Source organism: Cydia pomonella, chromosome 6, assembly GCF_033807575.1.
Source record: "Cydia pomonella isolate Wapato2018A chromosome 6, ilCydPomo1, whole genome shotgun sequence".
NCBI classification, from domain to species: domain Eukaryota; kingdom Metazoa; phylum Arthropoda; class Insecta; order Lepidoptera; family Tortricidae; genus Cydia; species Cydia pomonella.
In genome coordinates, this window is record NC_084708.1 from 13,835,382 (window position 1) to 13,854,933 (window position 19,552).

General features: G+C 37.0%; 1 protein-coding gene across 2 annotated transcripts in view; it reads left to right on the plus strand.

The window, feature by feature from the left end:
- The window catches only part of LOC133519039 (band 4.1-like protein 4), a 92,231-nt gene extending 82,601 nt beyond the window's left edge, over positions 1-9,630 (plus strand). Inside the window, exons 10-21 of one of the 2 annotated variants that reach the window (XM_061852906.1) lie at positions 537-628; positions 811-889; positions 1,467-1,652; positions 1,923-2,069; positions 2,654-2,729; positions 2,875-2,960; positions 3,796-3,978; positions 4,467-4,610; positions 4,686-4,925; positions 6,378-6,630; positions 7,921-8,105; positions 8,512-8,638. In XM_061852906.1, coding sequence (XP_061708890.1) covers positions 537-628; positions 811-889; positions 1,467-1,652; positions 1,923-2,069; positions 2,654-2,729; positions 2,875-2,960; positions 3,796-3,978; positions 4,467-4,610; positions 4,686-4,925; positions 6,378-6,630; positions 7,921-8,105; positions 8,512-8,527 — 1,687 coding nt within the window. In that variant the 3' untranslated portion in view covers positions 8,528-8,638. Of the gene's footprint in view, positions 1-536; positions 629-810; positions 890-1,466; positions 1,653-1,922; positions 2,070-2,653; positions 2,730-2,874; positions 2,961-3,795; positions 3,979-4,466; positions 4,611-4,685; positions 4,926-6,377; positions 6,631-7,920; positions 8,106-8,511 lie in introns of both variants that reach the window. The other variant, XM_061852907.1, reaches the window with a different exon arrangement.
- The last annotated feature ends 9,922 nt before the right edge of the window (positions 9,631-19,552 follow it).

The following is a 19,552-nucleotide window of genomic DNA, read 5'->3' on the forward strand; positions in this document are numbered from 1 at the left end:
CATCACCCTACCACCTGTATTATTAATTCCATGGATTTATTTACGATTATTTTGTTACTTCATTAATACTACTTTGTTACTACATGTCACACGGAAGTTTAAATACAAACTCAAACATCATCCTGTGTGCAAGATTAAGTACGTCATTTTTACGTCATCCGCACTTTTTGTCCGACCCCTGTTTATTAACGTTTTGAACAACTAGATCGAATAGCAATAAATTTGGAAGCGAATAAAATGAGATCTTATACTGAAACTTCGATGACTTTTAAAGCTATAGAATGTTATTACATCAAACATCGGCTTTTAAATATTATCAGAAGTTTAAAAAAAAACATATTTTGTGAGCGACACTCTGGTAGAGTCATATAGGTACCTACTATGTAGTAACATCACCGAAATAAATAAATAATTTCAGCTATCCGTTTTCCTAAAAAACGGTACGACTTATGGTTAGGTGGAAAGAAAACTAGATTGACTTCGAAACAAAACTCGACGAATAAAAGTGTATTTATTTTCTCTGCTTGTTCTGACAGCGGGAGAGGAGCCCGGCCGAGGCCGCCGCCGGCCTTCACACGCACGCCATCGCGGCGTATCGCGCGGCCTCCACACGCCTCAATGCACGACGGTAAAATCAATTAAAACAAGCCAAAAAATTGATTGAAATTCCATTCATATTTCCTAGGAAATACTCGTAGTGTGTTGCATACATGTTGGGAACTATGTTCTCTTCGTTTATGAAGCATATACCTAATATTATAATATAGGTACTAAGAACTTAATTGTATAATATTTTTATGATTTTTTCAGTGCACAAACTAGAAGACTTGAGAATAAAAGACTGTCCCCCGGAAATTAAACAACCTACCTCAATACACCGACCCGTTTCGTGAGTGTCAATTACCTACTTCAGATAGATTTCGATTTGATTGAATTTATTGCTACGCGGCTTGATTGAAAATATCATGACGTAATTTGATTGAATCGATTTCGGTAGGTCTTCGAATTCGAAGCCTTTTCCGGATGTCATATCAATAAAGTGAGAAGTAAAAAAAACATAAACACAAGTCACTACATGATTCCATATTAGACCTACAATTAAATCACGATAGTATTAGGTTTTCATTCAATGCAACTAAATTAATGGTTGTTAATCCGTTACTTAATTATTGTGACAGTTGCTTTGAGAATTTCCACATTTTATCATTTTGATGTCAAATTAAGTCTTGCTGCTAGTTACCTACATAATGAAATCTGTTAATTTAGATACCTGCGATGCAGAAAAGACAAGACACAATCAGAAAAGAATTAATTACTTTATAAACTTAAGATTAATTATTTGTAATTGAAAGCAGTTTCTATAAATCGCTAAAACTGTCATTTTCAACAAAATTTATTGTGGTAAAGCTATATTTAAGATAGCTTAGCATTGCGAGGGAAGAGTTTAATGTTACCTTTCTTCGCAGCATGAGCGTCGATGGAACGTTAGAGCCGGCACCAGCCCCGGGCTCGCCGCGGTCGACGCGCTCAGCCCCGGCGCGGCGAGGGCTGTACTCTGCGTCGCCGAGCGCAACGCGACCACCTCCAGCGCCCCGGCACCGCTCCGCATCCGTCGACTCGCAGAGCTCCAACGACTCGCGATCCAACCGCAGGTCATTACAGAATTGACCATAATAATATGTCGAATTGGTTGGGGACCCCAGCACACTTTAGCCACTTGTCTGTCATAGTTAGATAAGTAGATAGCCCATATCTCTACTCTCCATCAGGGATAATGACCGACCTCTACAGTCGAAGAACTGGTTTGAAGTCTGGCGACTAGTGATACAGTCGGTTTCGTAAATTATTAACACACATAACATATTATAAATTAAATTGTTACTATTTTTGGTTTAATGGGTGTGTGTGTGTTATGTGTGCAGGCATAAGCACCGGTCTCGAAGACAGCAGTCGGACGCCGAGAGTGAAATGTCGCGCGGTTCAGGACGCTCGGGGCGGCGGCACCGGCGGCACCGCTCGCGCCACAAGCACGAGTCCGGCTCCGAACACGACTCGCAACCCGATACCAAGTAAGTGTCGTCAACGTAAGCACTGATTTGACTAAGTTACAGATTAGGTATCTGATGTTAGAAATAGCGCCGAGGACGCATAAAAAGCGCGTACGCATCCCGCTTCCTCTAATTATGAGAGAAGATTGAGAAGCTACCTTGTTATACTTGATTTACACAAAACTTAAGAGAAAAGAATAGCTTTGCTATCCTAACGAAATAACGGTAATTTTTCTATGAATTTCCATTTCGGGAGAAAATGATTTCCACTAATAAAATCTGAACAAATCACTTTTATTATGATGTCGATCGTTTTAGCATAGTCTCGCTTTTTTGAAAGATTTTGTTTTGTTTTGCAAATTTTGAAAAAAGAAAACCTCTAAACCTAATTTTTTATTGTGTCAATAACATACTAAAAAATCATGGAGAATGGAAAATATTTAGAAATGGAAAAACATTTTTTCTTTTTTTGTATGGACGATCTGAACGATCTCGTGCTATACTTCCCAGTAAAGGCTTTATCTTTTCGTTAAAATACTACTCGCGTTCTAAAATTAGCGAGCGAACGTGAAGCGAGAAAACGTAAAACATGACATGTTTTGCAGAGAATACGAGCTGGTGGAATCTGAGTCCCAGTGGAAGGAGGTACTGAGACAGACGACCGCCGGCAGCGGCGTTCAAGTAAGTGCCGACCGTAAACATAACCATCAAACTGCAGACGCTGCGCTTGCATTATTCAAATCCTAAAGATTAAGAACGTCTAGAAACGGACATAGAAAGCGATACGATGGAAATTTACATTTTAATGAAATCGTTCAATTTGTAGGTTGCCAACGTTCGTCGTTCACAAACGGAACCAGAAACAGGAACGCACCGATCCTCTCACAAACACAGAAGGCACAGGAAACATCGGTAAACTTTATGCGCGCTCTCATATTATCTTACATATCTGTATGTTACCTATATATATCTTGTACCTACTTTTGTAGTTATGGATAGTGACTTAGCCGAAAACTTTGATCGTAACCAACCATTACACGAAATTGAGAAAGTTTTTTCCTGCCAGTCACTTATTTTAGAATACAAATAAGAAGGTAGATATAAACGCAAGACATATTCTGTATTTGATTGCTTTACCCTTAAGGCTGAGTTGGATTTATTAAGCGAAGTCAAATTGAAATCTAGATCCAAGATGGTTTTATTATTTACTCCGTCGAAATCTTATTATTGACTTTAGAGAAGGCAGGCTTATTCATTGTATAATTTCGTGAATTCTGCTTGCAATATTTTAAATCTGTATTTATCATGAGACGATATAAATTATATAGGTAGGTACCTCCCTAATGTCCAATTCGATATCAGAGCCGATATAGGCGGTTGTCACTCAGCAGCCGCATTTCATTGCGAAGTGCGATGCGACAAATTTACGAACGTATAGCTGCGGTGCAAGTTGAATCGCGTAAATCGCGTTTATTAAAAAAAATCGGTACGGTACGGCGTACGGAGCTCGGTGTGCCATCATTTGCTCTGCGGCTCTTCGTGCGATTCGGACCTTCGCACGGAGAGGCGGAGCCAGTATGTTTATACCATGAGGTTTTTATGTACAAAGTTAAAAACCGCAGCACCGGATGTCGCTCCGAAGTACGGAGCAGTGTTATAACCGCCACTAATATATTTATTTTATTTGCTGTACCATACTCGTACAAATTTTAGCCCACCGTTTTAAATGCCATTGTGTCTATATTAGGTCTCGATCTGGATCTCCAAACGATAAGAAATGGCTGCCTAGCGAGCTGAAGCAACACCTAGAATTTTCACTTGTGGATACGGCGGGCATGACAGAGGAACAACTCAAGGAGATCCCCTACACCGTGGTACAGACTAGCCACGCGAGGCAGAACAAAATAAGGACCTCCTCTCGACATAGACAGTGAGTAACCGATTATTGGACTAAATTAAATGGATATCATTATCGATACGACACAGTAATAAATACTGGCCTCTAGATTTTAATTTAGGTATTTTTCTCGACCCGCATCTATCAAATTTGCATCACATCACTAATTGTAGTAAATAATTGTATTTACATTTTTATTGTTACAAACATAATTCAAATAGTGCAGTGTAAAACTAACATCTAATTTGTTTATATTTATTGATTAATTTGACCAGGGTTTCATTCGCGCCCTAGAATAAGACTTATTTATTTATCAACTTTGTTACTCCAAATAAAAATAAAATAAAACAAATTATAGGATACCTATCGTATAGTTAAAGAATTTGCCTCATTTAGATTGGTCCATTTGTATAATACCTATTTACCGCAAAGCAAAACAAGTAACAAAAATAAGCTGTTACAAGTTACACTAATTGTGTTCACTGAAATGTCAAATTCGCCAATATCAAACTTATTTTTAGGACGGAACACGGATCATTAGCGAGACGAGAGAAGAGTTCCTTAACTCACAGCAAGAGCGCCCATGACAACCATAACCAAGGATCCCTCCGATCAAGCTCAAGCACCCTCGGCACGCACCGAACCGGCATCGAGAAATACGGAAGGTACGAACTCGGGAAACCGCAAAACAGATTTATTCGGTAAGCTTCAGGGTTATGTAATATTACAAATGTTTTCAGGCGTGTATACCCAAGCTACGACGAGACCGTCGGTCGGAATGGAGATGATTTCTTAACAAACAACGGATATAAAGGCAACGTGACGCCTGTCTCGAACAACAACAACCCTTACAGCCCAGTGACAAATAGCAATAGCAACAGCTCAAGCGGAGAATTGATATCAGGGAGCGTGCGGGTCTCCCACGAACACACCGACTCGGGCCTGGGGGCGGATCAGGATTACGCCTATTCTTCCGAAAGGTGAACAAGCCATTTATTTAATCGTTTAATCACTTACCTACATAAAAACGTCCTTAACTAGAGTACATAAAGTAAGTATAGGCACTTTGGAAAAGCGAATATATTTGTCGCGATGAAAGTTGAAAGGCGGTAAATGATGCGATCGACTGATCCGATCACGTGTCATTCAATGCATTTTAAATACTGTACGAAACGAATAGCTTGTTGAACATCTGAAATTCAGTGTTGCGGGGATTTGGAAGATTTACATCGTTTTCATTCAGAGTATTGTAGGTACATTTGTTCGAAGGTGGATTGATGCTACCTATATTATTTGTCTATTAAATCTATCAATTCATTCAGTGGGTATATATGTGTATATACTCGTAGATATTTTTATAATAAAAAAATATTTTTTTAGAAACTGAGCTCTTTATCTGTGCAGTGTTTGTCACATAATTATTTTCTGAGTACCGAGTGGTTATTAATTGGAATTTAAGCGTATTAATAGGAGGGGAGCCGGTGATGCTAAATGTAGTTACTCGAGCGACGTAGAGACCTATTGGATTCGAAAGATTAGATAGATGATGGGAAGAGAAAAATATAATGACTATAATTTTTTTTTTTAACGAGCCAGACGATTAAAAAAAATCTATTCAAGACAATTTTAAAATTACCAGTCGTTTATATTTGAACTTAACAGATTAAACATTAAAGGTACTAAATCCTGGCGTAATAAAAATAATGGTAGCTTAGCGTTTTTTCTTAAAAATGAAATCGATAACTTGAAAAATTATAACGCCTGCAGAATTGTAATAGCAAGCAAAATATAAAATGAGTCAAACTTGGAAAGCACAAATAAAATGACTCATATTGTAATTGAATATGAAGGTACAAAAAAGGTACAAAAATTTGGGTTTATAGAATTTATCAATAACCACGAGAACATAGCGTAATAAAGTACACCCGCCATTCTGACCGTCAGGATGGCGGGTGTACTGTTTTTTTATTGTACCGTGACCGTACAAATTAGGTACAAAAATATGGTATGCTTTTCAATTATTTTTATTTAGGTACACCCGCTATTCTGACTTTCACAAAAATCCCGTCTTGGGCTCCCTTAGTATAAGGGCACTAGGTATATACTAATTAGTAAATAGTGTTTTTATTGTAGGTATATACTTAGAGTCAATAATTCTCTAACGAGGGTTAGAGAACTAAAAAATATATTTTTATAAATATTGGTTTTAAAGTCAAGCTTTTTAAATTCAACTATATATGAGGATTCACAAGTGCTATAACTATTTATAGAAGCATCCAGCCCTTGCTTTCGCGGCGACACTTGATCCCGACTTCAATCCCTCTTTTGAGGGAAAGGGACTTCAAGTGCTTCGTTCTTTCATAATGTTTGAAATCGTGATGATTCGCTTTTTATCTAAGTTGGTGTTTTTACAAGCTGTATTTTGATTGCAGGTCGAGCGACAGCGCGAAGTGCGGCGCACCGGTGTCGGCGGCGCCAGTGAGTAGGCAGTGGCGCGTGGCGGACGGGCCGGGCGGCGCGGCGGTGGCGCGGCGGCCGCCGACGGCGCCGCGCGCGCGCAGCTCGGCGACGGGCTCGCAGCGCTCGCTGCTGTCCGTGGCCAGCGACAGCGCCACCTCGCGCCGCCCGCGCGACCTGTTCCCTCGCTACTACCCCCATCCTGCGGACACGGGCTTTTCTCTCTTCGTGAGTGGGCGCTTCGCTTTCTAACCGAACTTCCGCGATCCGGCGGCCCTTGGCGAGCAGATATTAATTGAGTTCTGAAGGGTTATTACCAGTAGGAACTACCGCTATCAGAATCGGATAGTCGCCGTTTAACTTTGGCGATTATCAAAAGGTTCAGCGCCGACTGCAGATGTTAAAACCTGTTGGAAATAGAGGGAATAAAAACAATTATTAGCCATTTCCGTCAGTAGAAAAAGGCGGCAAACATAAAAAAATGTACCTAGACGAGAAGGGTTGTCCTCCCATAGAAATTATTATTACCTACTAATTTAACGCCTTTTTCTACTGAAAAGTGGGATTCCAAGAGTATCTATAATCTATATGTATTTTATTGAGAAAAATGGTTATTAAATTATAGATTTTTAAATTGTAAAGTGATGCAAAATATGTTTCACAAGTAGTTTCAAATTCATTTAATAAAATGGTATCTAATTGAAGACAATGGATTGAAAGGAAAAAAAACATTTACAATGTACTGCAAATAAAAGGCGGTATTTATTAAATTGAAGACTGGCGAGCATGAAAAACGCCTTCAACGTTCTCTTTTAATTGCTTCGGCGGCGATTTAAAAAGAAGCCAGTAAAGTACAATAAATTACAAAGAAGCTTACAAGGGCCGCCGGATTAATCCGCAGCTCCTGTTTCTTGGTCGCTGACGAAGCTAACCGTGTACAGGCTGCTGCCAACATCAAACCATTTACTGTTTTATATTTTTTTACTGGAAAAACTCCAAATATCCTTCTTTTCTAGTTTTGGCAACAATATTTAAAAATGTTTGTAATTAGAGTACCTTGACGGCTTTATTTAAGCGTTTTTTGACCAAAGTTGTAACGGAAGGATAACAAGAGGCGTTCCATAACTTACATAAGAGTTTGATATAAAACGTGTGTACTTACTAGACTATGATATGCGCATTTTATAGTACACCCGAGTTGAATAGTCTAATTCACTGACGCATATTAGATTTGGTATACATTAAAATATCATATACATATACTATTCTATGCTACGGGGCTTTCAATTTTCAAAACAGCAGAGCACTACGAATAATAAACAGCATAAGTAATGAAAATTGAACGTTGTTTATACTTGTAGTGCGTTGCGTCATTTATTGCCTCTCGCTATTTGGGGATATATCTCACTTTAGCTATGTTATAGTTACTTACATGTATAACCTTACGTCACAAGTACTGTATGAAGCTATGGTGTGCACCGGTAGTCGTTGACGCGCGTGTGATTATGGGATACGCAGAGACATGCTAGCAACAACAACATATTGGTCGGCGAGCCGGGCGGGTCGCTGGCGCGGCGGCCGCAGGCGCGCGAGTCCCGTGAGGCGCGCGACCGCAACGCCAACCTGGCGCGCACGCACGCGCGCATCCACCGCCACGACAACACCCTCGACATTATCCTTAAGCCTCTCATAGAAAGCACGCAGTAAGTAAGGCTCGCGCCCGACCCACCTCTGTGTCGCAACACGTAGCGGAATGACCTAGCTGCACGCAACCCCGGTTTGTTAGTATGTCCGCCTCCCTGCCTGCGGAGGCCTCTGTGTTTTTATTTTATATTTGTGCATGCCGGTTGAGGAGTAGTGGTTAAGAATGTGGTATCAAAGTAGACTAACCCGATTTGACTAACATATTACCTACTACACTTATTCAATTTCATGTTTTATCTTATTTTTATGCACTTGTGATTGTGATTAAAAATATAAATTGTACGTAACTAAACGTGTGATTCACTGTTTTTATTTCAGTATTATCTACTTTTATTAATTTAGCTTTTTGCATCATGTTTACAATTTGACGATTCGCTCTGGTAATACGACTTTCCATGAAAACAGGCTGCAGAGCAACTGAATTCTTCGAGCGAGGCGCCCGGGGACCCGGGCGCGGACGGGCCGCCGCCGGCCGGCGCCAAAACTTCGGCCACGGCTGAAATGAGCACCGAGCTGTGAACCGACTTAAATTACACTTAGTAAAAATATTGTGAATATTCAATTGTGTTTTTCCAAAATGTATGTTAACGTATGTTTAAATTTTATTTTATTGTTTACAATAATTATGTAATTCTCATTAGGTATGTTAAATATTTTCAAATTAAGGCATGAAGCTCACATCAGTATTTATGTTTGTGTTGTGTACAGGATTTTGTTTTAATTAGTAAATAGACAGATTTATTTTACTTTTATATCTTAATTATGAAATAAGGTTAAAACTATTCAATGATACCCATCCAAGATTGTGACAATTTATATAAAATATCAATTATATAAGATCTGTGCCAAAGACTTGTTCTTACTTTTTACTTCTGGGTACTAGACGTTGTTAAGTACTGGAAATGCTCAGTTTAAATAAGGAGTAATTTATTCGTCATGTTAGGAATGCCTGATTAACTCCATTAACAGTTTTTTCTACATCTTTTCTTTACATTCAAATTTGTATTAAGTATTAAGTGAAATGATATTTTTTTCATGAAGAAGACGGGTATTATTATGTACTAGGTACTTATTATCAGTTTCACTGAACAAGTTATTGAACCATGTACAGTTGTTATGTAGATTAGTATTTTTGGAATAACGAGCAAATGTGTAAAGTGTGAACATGTTCACCAACATAATATAAAGTAACTATCAGTAATCTTTTTCTAGTTTTTGATTTACATGTAAATAATACCAATAGAGCGGTGAAGCGTTAGGTTTGAAGTTTGTAAGCCGGTACCTAGTATTGATTACAAAACTCATTAAAAGTACCTATCTCCACAGAACAAAATCTCAGTACCTAATTCTGGATGTTATAAAATAATTTGTAAGCGCAAGTCACAAGCAGGTAGAGTAAGAGGGTCAATTGGTAGGGGAAAGTGGCAAGACCCACTAAACCTGGAAGTTTGTATCCAATTACAGTTTTATATGTATTTTTTCAAAACTGTTCCGATTGTCCACAATAAACATTACTATTTGGAAGCATTTGTTTACTTATTTCTACAAATAATACCTGCCAGCTGCCGAATGCTATTTATTCTCGTGACAGTTTAAATGTTGTCTCAGTAATAAAATAGAAAATAAAATATATAATTACACACTAACAAAGCTGCAAATACCGGATTTTAAAGGGCGAGAGGCTAGGTAGGTGCTTACTAAAGCAGAGACTAGACGTTCTTCTGGACAACAGAGTTATTGGATTTTTTTATAATTCATTGCCGTCCAACGTCCGAGAGCTATATGTCAGTATCGGCCCAATTCGTACGTCAAATATTAGGTCTAGATACGATATGGATCGGATATATCATTGTCAAAAATGACTTTTTTGTTTGAAAAAAATCTAGATCTAATATTTGACGTATCTTAAAGTTTGAATCGGGCCGTTAGTATATTTATAAATATTTATGCAAACCAATAATATAAATAAATGTGTCTAAAGAGAGTATATTTTGGCATAAGTAGCTATTCCCTATTATAGTTAGTTAGGCGGCGTAACCATGTACCTATTTTATAATTCAGAAATGCAGAAACAAGGTTTTAGACTATTTAGGCAAGATCACATGCAGAGTCGGGCTCAACTGGTCGTTGTGTAGATCCTCACCAAGGCTCTTTTGTCTATCACCAGAAGTTTTTGGGTAATGCTCATAGTCGAGTTTGATACACGGTGTTTTGTTTAAAGTAAATTAATTTCAAGGGTGCATTCCTGAGCTTAAATCAAGTAGGTAACTTTCTTAAAGAAACCAGTATTCTAATTATGATTTATTTTTATCTGGTAAGGCCTCTGACGAACGTATACACTTGCCTTAGGCCCTATTTACACATTGATTAATGTTTAGTATGAGTGTATACATTTGCTACTAAATGGAAGTTCTATCTCGGACGATCGATATTCGAAACGTCATTGATATGTCATAGTATTCAATTGTTTGGTGGATTTAAATATATTATCCGTGTTACAACAAGTCAATTAATTAGTTAGTCTTTACGAAAAACAAACTATGCCATTTAGTTTCCTTGAATGTACGTAGCTATACCCCAAAGTTAACGGAGTTTAAAAAAAACCGGCCAAGCGCATGTCGGGCCACGCTCAGTGTAGGGTTCCGTAGTTACTGTTCCGTCACAATAAGCTAAACTGGAGCTTAAAGTATAGTAATTGTTAACAAAGGGATGAAACGGTACCTTTCACGCGAGTTAAACAAATAGGCAAATTTGCATAATCAGTATCTAATTAAAGTAAGTCTTTTTACTATGAAGGGGAAACTTTTTGCGATAACTCAAAAACAGCTAAACTGATCATGTCCGCTATAGTTTTCATTTAATTCATCCACGATTTTTTTCATATTTTTTGGACCTATGGTTCAAGGGACACCATTTTTTTTTTCTTGCGGAGCGATTATATCCGAATATATTCACTTTATCAAAAAATGTTTGTTAAAGACCCCTATTTGTTTTGAAAGACCTTTCCAACGATACCCCACACTGTAGGGTTGAAGCAAAAAAAAATCACCCCCACTTTACGTGTAGGGATGGTACCCTCAAAAAAATTAAATTTTTAGGTTTTATTGTACGACTTTGTCGGCTTTATTGATTTATATAGCCATGCCGAATTCCAGCTTTCTAGCACTAACGACCACGGAGCAAAGCCTCGGACAGACAGACAGACAGACGGACATGGCGAAACTATAAGGGTTCCTAGTTGACTACGGAACCCTAAAAAAACACCGTTTAAAAGTAACTACTCAACAAAGTTATTATATAAGTATAATACATATAAAGGTAAATAAATAACAAATAGGTCATAAATACGTCTGTATTTATGTCTATAAGTACCTAAATCGTTATCAGAACTATTATAATAATTCGGTATAACAAAGGGCCCGTGGCTACGGCATTAATTATACTGTATCGTTCCGACCGCCATTACCGTTAATGAGGGCCGTTCGAATCGTCGCCGAGCTGCCTTTCATTTCATTGACATATGCTCGAAGCAATACACGTCATAAATATCTAAATAACTGTCAATGGGCGCTAATGCTAAGCTGTTGTCGAGAACCGAACACGGATGTGAAACTCAATATATAACGATTTAAGTTGTATTATTAAGAAATAAACTGGGTGAAAAACGAGCATAGGTCTGGCCCCTGTTTCACTATTTTGGCCATTGTCACCTAGTGGTAACTTCGCCGTACATTGCTGGGTAAGAGAAGGTATTAGATTTAAATACGTCTAAAATTGTACGGTTAGTACAAGACAGCGTATGGTCATTTGGTGAGAGTCAGAATGGCGGGTGTACCTAAATAAAATCAAATGAAAAGCATACCATATTTTTGTAACTAATTTATACTATGTATTTAGTACCTCGTTTAAAAAAATTTGTACCTCACGGTACGTAAAGTTATCATCAAAAAACAGGTCACCCGCCATCCTGACAGTCAGAATGGCGGGTGTACTTTATTGCGCTATGTTCCCGTGGTTATTGATAAATTCTATAAAAGCCAAATTTTTGTACCTTTTTTGTACCTTCATATTCAGCGTAATAAAGTACACCCGCCATTCTGACTGTCAGGATGGCGGGTGACCAGTTTTTTGGTGATAACTTTAAGTACCGTGAGGTACAAACTTTTTTAAAGGAGGTACTAAATAGTACAAATTAGGTACAAAAATATGGTATGGCTTTCATTTAATTTTATTTAGGTACACCCGCGATTCTGACTCTCACGATCATTTGATTAGCTCTTGTAAAGCGACAGCTGGACTTTACAAGAAGCACGTGGACTACCGGCCGCTGGCTCGAAAATGGTAGCTAAGCGCGTTTCAAGATTTCTCCATTCACTGCATACTACCATATTAGTTTACTGTATAATAAGCTATCGATTTTACACTTAAAATAATTTTAATGAGCAAAAAACAAAGGAATTAATCACGAGGCTAAACAAACAACAAGACTAAAAAGGAATAACCATCAAGATGGCGCTCGAACTGGAAGTCCCCTTGTTGTAACTTATCGATCCGGAAATATACAAAAAACTGTCAGTGTCAATTGTCAGCGTGATTAAATAGGTGAAGGTACCTAAAAGGATGCATCGTAGGCTCTACTAATACTGCGTGTATGAAACTCAGCAGATGCCTCAGGCTGTGACTGTTTAATAGGTACGAGTAGACAAACAAATCTGTTGGAAAAGTAGCCCATGTTGCCCGCGTTGCATTCACATCTTTTTGATCCCTTTCATTATATACTACGGTATAACAGCTAATAAATTCTATGCTAACTAATCTTGCCATGTGTAGTATAACTCGGGTACCTACATCCAGCTAATCGGTGCAATTTCTCTGTTATCCCGGCCCAAACGGTATCCGATTGCAACGTCTAATTTGATTCAACCAGTTTGGTTTTGGAATCGGAGCCCCTTCGGCCCTGTCTTGCTAACCACATAGTGCTCGTACGGGACATGCGATAGTAAGTACTTTGCGTCTCTTTTGACCAATGGAACTAATCAAATCCAGTGAACAAGATCCTTTATTTAATAATGATTAAAGTAGAAACTAACGAAATCGAAACGAAATAAGTATTCTATAAGTATCATATTATTTATTAATGGTATAATTAAACGATTACAGCAAATTAAATTATTTTCAGAAAATATTTTATTTTGTTTTTATTTCAAATAGAAACACTACTATATAAATTTTAAACTGAAATCAATGTCATAATGGCTCCTGCCGCGATAGGTTCGATTCCAGCTTGGGGTACTGGAGACTTTAGTATTTCAGTTTACCATTAAAGGACTTAACAAACAACGGCAAAATAACACTTTTAGTACTAATAAATAATTAAGCAAGGCTTCAAGCAGGATACTAGTCCTACTCTTATTTACAGATAAATTTCGCGGGTAGGTAATTTTATCAAAGCATGTAATCATATTTGTCTTTGCCAATTGAAAGCCAAAAGCAATGACTTCTTCGATTTTCTTTTTATTCTGCCTAACTAACTGAACGCCTCGCTCTTGATCAATTTGTCAGCACAACCAAAAGACAAAACACGACGCGGGTGGTTCTCAAAGCTCCAATGTCCATTCGTCGAAGGGTGAAAAGTCATTAACCGTATTTAATGAAAGGGCTTCTAGGGGCGTGTATGATTACTAGTTAATTGAAAGCCGGAAAATCAGAGAGCAAGACAAAGTAACTTGTAAATTGAAATTTAACAGGTAGAAATTACTTATGCAGTAGATGTACTCGTACCTACACCTACATTTTTCACAAAGCATTTTTTTAATCATACTTAGGTACATCAGTTATCATCAGGCATAGTAGGATTTACATTTTCATTACAGACTAATGAATGAAATACGTAGAACAAGAACAAGGTAGATGACGAATTATGGTTATAGTATTGACATATATCTAAGGACAGGCCTTATGGGTAACAAGAATGGTGCCAGTTCAGCGGTGTCACACATGAATTCGAGCCGATCATGTAGTCTAAAGCAACTAGTTGCCACCAATCGCGTTGTGGCGTTAGACTGCACGATTGGCTCGAATTCGTGTGTGACACCGCTGAACTAGCACATTATAAATGCCCGTAAGGCCCGTCTTGAGATATATGTTAATTAATCATATACTTCAATTAATCTTTTCAACTATAACCTGTCGCGAATGATGATATTGATGATCCCTATGACAATTTTTAGGGTTCCGTAGCCAAATGGCAAAAAACGGAACCCTTATAGATTCGTTATGTCCGTCTGTCTGTCCGATTCTGTCACAGCCACTTTTTTCCGAAACTATAAAAGCTATACTGTTCAAACTTGGTAAGTAGATGTATTCTATGAACCGCATTATGATGTTTACACAAAAATAGAAAAAAAAACAATAAATTTTGGGGGTTCCCCATACTTAGAACTGAAACTCAAAAAATCTTTTTTCATCAAACCCATACGTGTGGGGTATCTAGGGATAGGTCTTCAAAAATGATATTGAGGTTTCTAATATCATTTTTTTCTAAACTGAATAGTTTGCGCGAGAGACACTTCCAAAGTGAAAAAATGTGTGCCCCCCCCCCCCCCCCCCTGTAACTTCTAAAATAACAGAATGAAAAATCTAAAAAAAATATATGATATACATTACCATGCAAACTTCCAACGAAAATTGGTTTGAACCAGATCTAGTAAGTAGTTTTTTTTTTAATACGTCATAAATGGTACGGAACCCTTCATGGGCGAGTCCGACTCGCACTTGGCCGCTTTTTTTTATATAGGGTAGCTGTCCCGAAAAATGTTTGAAGACACTTTCTTGGAACTTTACTTTTTTAGCGCATTAATTTATTTAAAAAACATTTTTGTAATAAAATACGATAAATACATATTTTTACACGTAAGTATTTCTTGAACTAGGTAAGCCCAACCAAACCAAATGTGAATCGGAAAAATTGTCATAGGGATATTAGGGATCAACATTCGACGCGTGATTGGGTATATCGATTAACGCAAATTTGAAAAAAAATGCTTTTTTATTATACAGGGTGATTCATGAGACGTGAGCAGGACTAAACCTACACAATCAGTAAATGTTTAATGAATCGTTCACCATCATATTTAAGTACAACAATCACGCTTTTTATCTGTTATTTAACTTTTTGCTAAGAGCAAATTTGATTATCTACAATCATGGACACCCTACAAGACTTAATTAACAAAGATAAAACCTCTTTAACCGTTATGACAGCACTTTGATTATGAAGAAAATAAAATTATGTCACACTTGAGTGAGATACGATTTTATAAAAGTAACCACACTCCGATGACATTCAATTTGTCACTTATTATGGATAAAACAAAGAGGGTGACCATAAATATCGTAAATAAAATAAAACTCTTTTTTTTTTAACAGTAAAAATAAATTAACGTTAATCTCACGAATACTGATACGAAACAGTTGCTGCATGATAACTTACTGAATATGCAGGTTTGATCTGTCTCCTGAATCATCCTGTATTAGTCATGTATATATTTTAAGTCGCTTTAATCTCACTATCATTATAACAGCGTGGCGTTGATACCGAAATAGTACTTGCGCGTGAGTAATTGAAATAAAAGCGTAATATTTAATTGAATTAGCGATTTCATCTCTCACGTAATCACTTACCCATAAAATAAAGGCGTATCGAAGGCTTAATCTCATCTAAACGCCATGCATATTAGAGTAATTGTTGTAATTTATGAAGCAGGGTGAAGCAAAAGTAATTCCCAATGAGCAGTTTAGAGGCTTTACAAAGGTTTGAGATCGATCTTAAACGTTTTTAATTTAATTGTTTATGTTAATTTTAGGTTTTATACAACACACGCAACGTTGAACTAGAAGACCGTCGAACTTTATTAATCACATGATTTTATATTGATCTAATATTTATTTCACAATACTTGCAACCGTCACGAGTGAGAGGCATAATTACATAGTTCCAAACCACTATCGTGCTACGAATATCGTAGCACTTCGTAGCAAAATATTAACTTAATCAATAGCTTGCTTTATATGCTAATTACTTATAGATATCTGCTGGTGATCTCAAAAAATTAATTAATTTGTAAGATAATAGTATAGATATATCGGTTTAAGAAGTTAACTATGTACGCTGTTAAAATATGGATCCAATAGATTAAGTTAAATGCTTACAATTGTTATAGTACATTACGATACAAGTGCGAAAAATAGCAAATTCGAAATCAGTGGTGATAAATTAAAACACGACCGAAGGGAGTGTTTTAAATCGACACGAGTTGCGAATTACCTATTCGCACAAGTATCGTACAACGTTTTACAGTACATATGGCCCTTTAAATGTTCGACATAGTTACGTAATATGCTAATTTTCGCACTAGTGCGGTAAAGTAGCACCATATGTACTGTAAATATATTTTATACCATTGTGCATTTTTTTCAATGGCCGGTATCAATATCTGCGACGCAAAAAAAAATCGAACGGCCAAAAAATTAGTATTGTTATTTGAACCGAAGAGAATCACGTCCATATTTCATGAAACAGTTCTTTTAGGGACCCAAGCAATGACCGAACAATCCGCTAGTCTCAAATATTTTCATCGTAATCACGCTGAGTGCTTGTCGCCATTTATTAAGTTCAGACGGGATTTACTAGTGTATTTAGAGAATTACGGATCCAATGTACCTATATCTACATTATATCAAGAAAACATATGCCGTGTATACGAGTATATTTCACAAGATGAAAATTATGTAAGTATACCTAACTATTACAATATCGTTAGTTTTTGCAACAAATGTATTTTATAGTATTACAGTTTACACGATTGCTGACAAGATTCAATGGAATTTATTTAATTTACTAAATCTCTACTTGTAGGATAAATATATTTCTACGGAGTACTTTTTCACTTGAAAGCTAACCATTTTACTTTTTCACTTGAAAGCTAACGTAATTCCTCTTTACTATGAAGATTTTGTAATCCTGAGTCCTATGTCTTTCCACATGAATCGTTATAATTTTTGGTTCTAAAAAGCAAAGAAATATTACTTTTGAGGTGTAGTGAATTAGTTCATTATTATCTCTGATAGTGTTTCTTTAGACCCATATAGGCATAGAAAATTCTACCTACCTGTAGTACCTAGGTACGTATGCGAAAAAGTAAGCGGGTTCTACACGTAGTAAGGCGCAGTGCGCACTCGGTTACGAGCGTGGTGGCTGGCGGTACAGAGTCACCCTCTGATTATGTTTATACTTACAAAATTTGTGTAGTTTGTTTGGTTACAGCTATTTAGTTAAATATTTAATATTTACGAGGGTATATATAATTACTCACAGATTCCTACAAAATTTCTGCGAAGCTTTCTACAACATTGACTTCCGAGTTTACACTTATAGAAACCTCGCATAATCATAAAATTTGGAAAGATTGAAAGAAAGATATTGTAAAGAAATTAATGAATAATATATTGTTCATTGCCAGTTTTGTAGTAATGTAACTTCAACCGTTTTCCTACTAACAATAACAATAAAAACTGAAAAATGGGACATAAAATTGGGAACAAAAGTGGGAAATACCCATTGGACCCGTTGTTCCCCTTCTTTTTTTTTGTTACTTTAAGTACCTAGACTTAAGCTACGTCGTGCCTGCAGTTTCTTCCAAAAATGAGTCGGTACTTTTTTACGTAAATAAGTTGGATTAGCTATAGTAAAAACTACTGACATATGTTTATCGCAACGCAAGCAAATTATAAACAGAAATTAGAGAGGCGTATTTTAAACAGAAAACAAATATTTCTTAATTGTTCATTGAAATCAATAGTTAAATCCAACGAAGGATGCTATAAATACACATTTGAATTTAATGACCAATTCAGAAATATTTGGTTTTAGTTGTTGAAGCTTAGAAGCACACGTATACAGAGTAAATAGAACACATTGATATAGGCAATTAACGTTTGATCGAGCTCGTCGGCAAATCGTATTTGCTTATAGCATTTCCTCTGTCAACGGTATTTGCTTTGCCAATATCCAATCGAAATCGCTGTTATCTTTATGGGAGATACTATAATATCGAACCAACAAATAAAAATAATCTCTCTTTATATTTGATTAGGTACATTTAGTTAATGGTTTATTTAGTGTTTGTTAAATTGGTAATTGTATATAACACTGGCTCGACAATGCCCTCGATAAATACTTGTAACTTCACATCCACAACAGTAATCATCTAGCCTCTCCGCCATCATACCATTGACAGTGACAGTTACATTTTTACGGCTTTCCCGCCAACACAAGGACACACGAGATAGCGTATGTATGCTATTTAAGCCACTCGCATAATCGCATACACAACAGTTTATAGTCTGTTCAGAAAGAGAAGAGTCGTGGAATGTATTGGGCCCCATACATTCCACGACTCTCCTCTTTCTGCACAGAGTCTATATAGTAAATACTTCTTCTCCTCATTTCAGCGCTCTCTAACTTAATCCCAAACGTTGGCGTAAACTCTAATAGCCTTACCACGAGTTTGACACTGACATAGAGTCAGATCAAGCTAAGTTGAAAACGATTTTGATAGCCCAGCTTGTACAAGTGTGTGTCTGTGTGTTAAATAAACGTCATAATTTTATAGAAGTATGACGTTTAAAATAACATTTACATTGTCATGGCTGCCAATTAAGTTGTCTGACTCTATTCGCTAGCGTGTACCTTACTTACTTTCTCTGCATCTCGCTCGCACTAATATGCCTGTATGATATGAATGAATATGAATAAGATGTATCGAAAGAAAGTTATTCAGACGTTAGTGAGTGTCAAACTCGTGGTAAGGCTATAGTTTTTACGAAAACAACTGCCAACCCATATGAGAAACGAGTATCGATGTAAAGTAAAATGTAGAGTGATCGCTTGGCTGGACTTAGGGTTTAGTAGGTAGTTTGCAACAAGATGCAGCATTGAGAAGAGGTTATCAGGGCCACTCTGCACATTGACGATAAGAACTCGATTGCTTAGTTTATAACTCAACTAAATCTTAGTTAGTAGTTTGAAAAATCACCCTTCAACACAGAGTGTGCAGAAACTCCTTTCCTCCACAACCTACATATTGTTATTGCACTGTGGTACCTGCAGCGTAATATCAAGACAAGTAAAATGTAGAGTGATCGCTTGGCTGGACTTAGGGTTTAGTAGGTAGTTTGCAACAAGATGCAGCATCGAGAAGAGGTTATCAAGGCCACTCTGCACATTGACGATAAGAACTCGATTGCTTAGTTTATAACTCAACTAAATCTTAGTTAGTAGTTTGAAAAATCACCCTTCAACACAGAGTGTGCAGAAACTCCTTTCCTCCACAACCTACATATTGTTATTGCACTGTGGTACCTGCAGCGTAATATCAAGACTCCA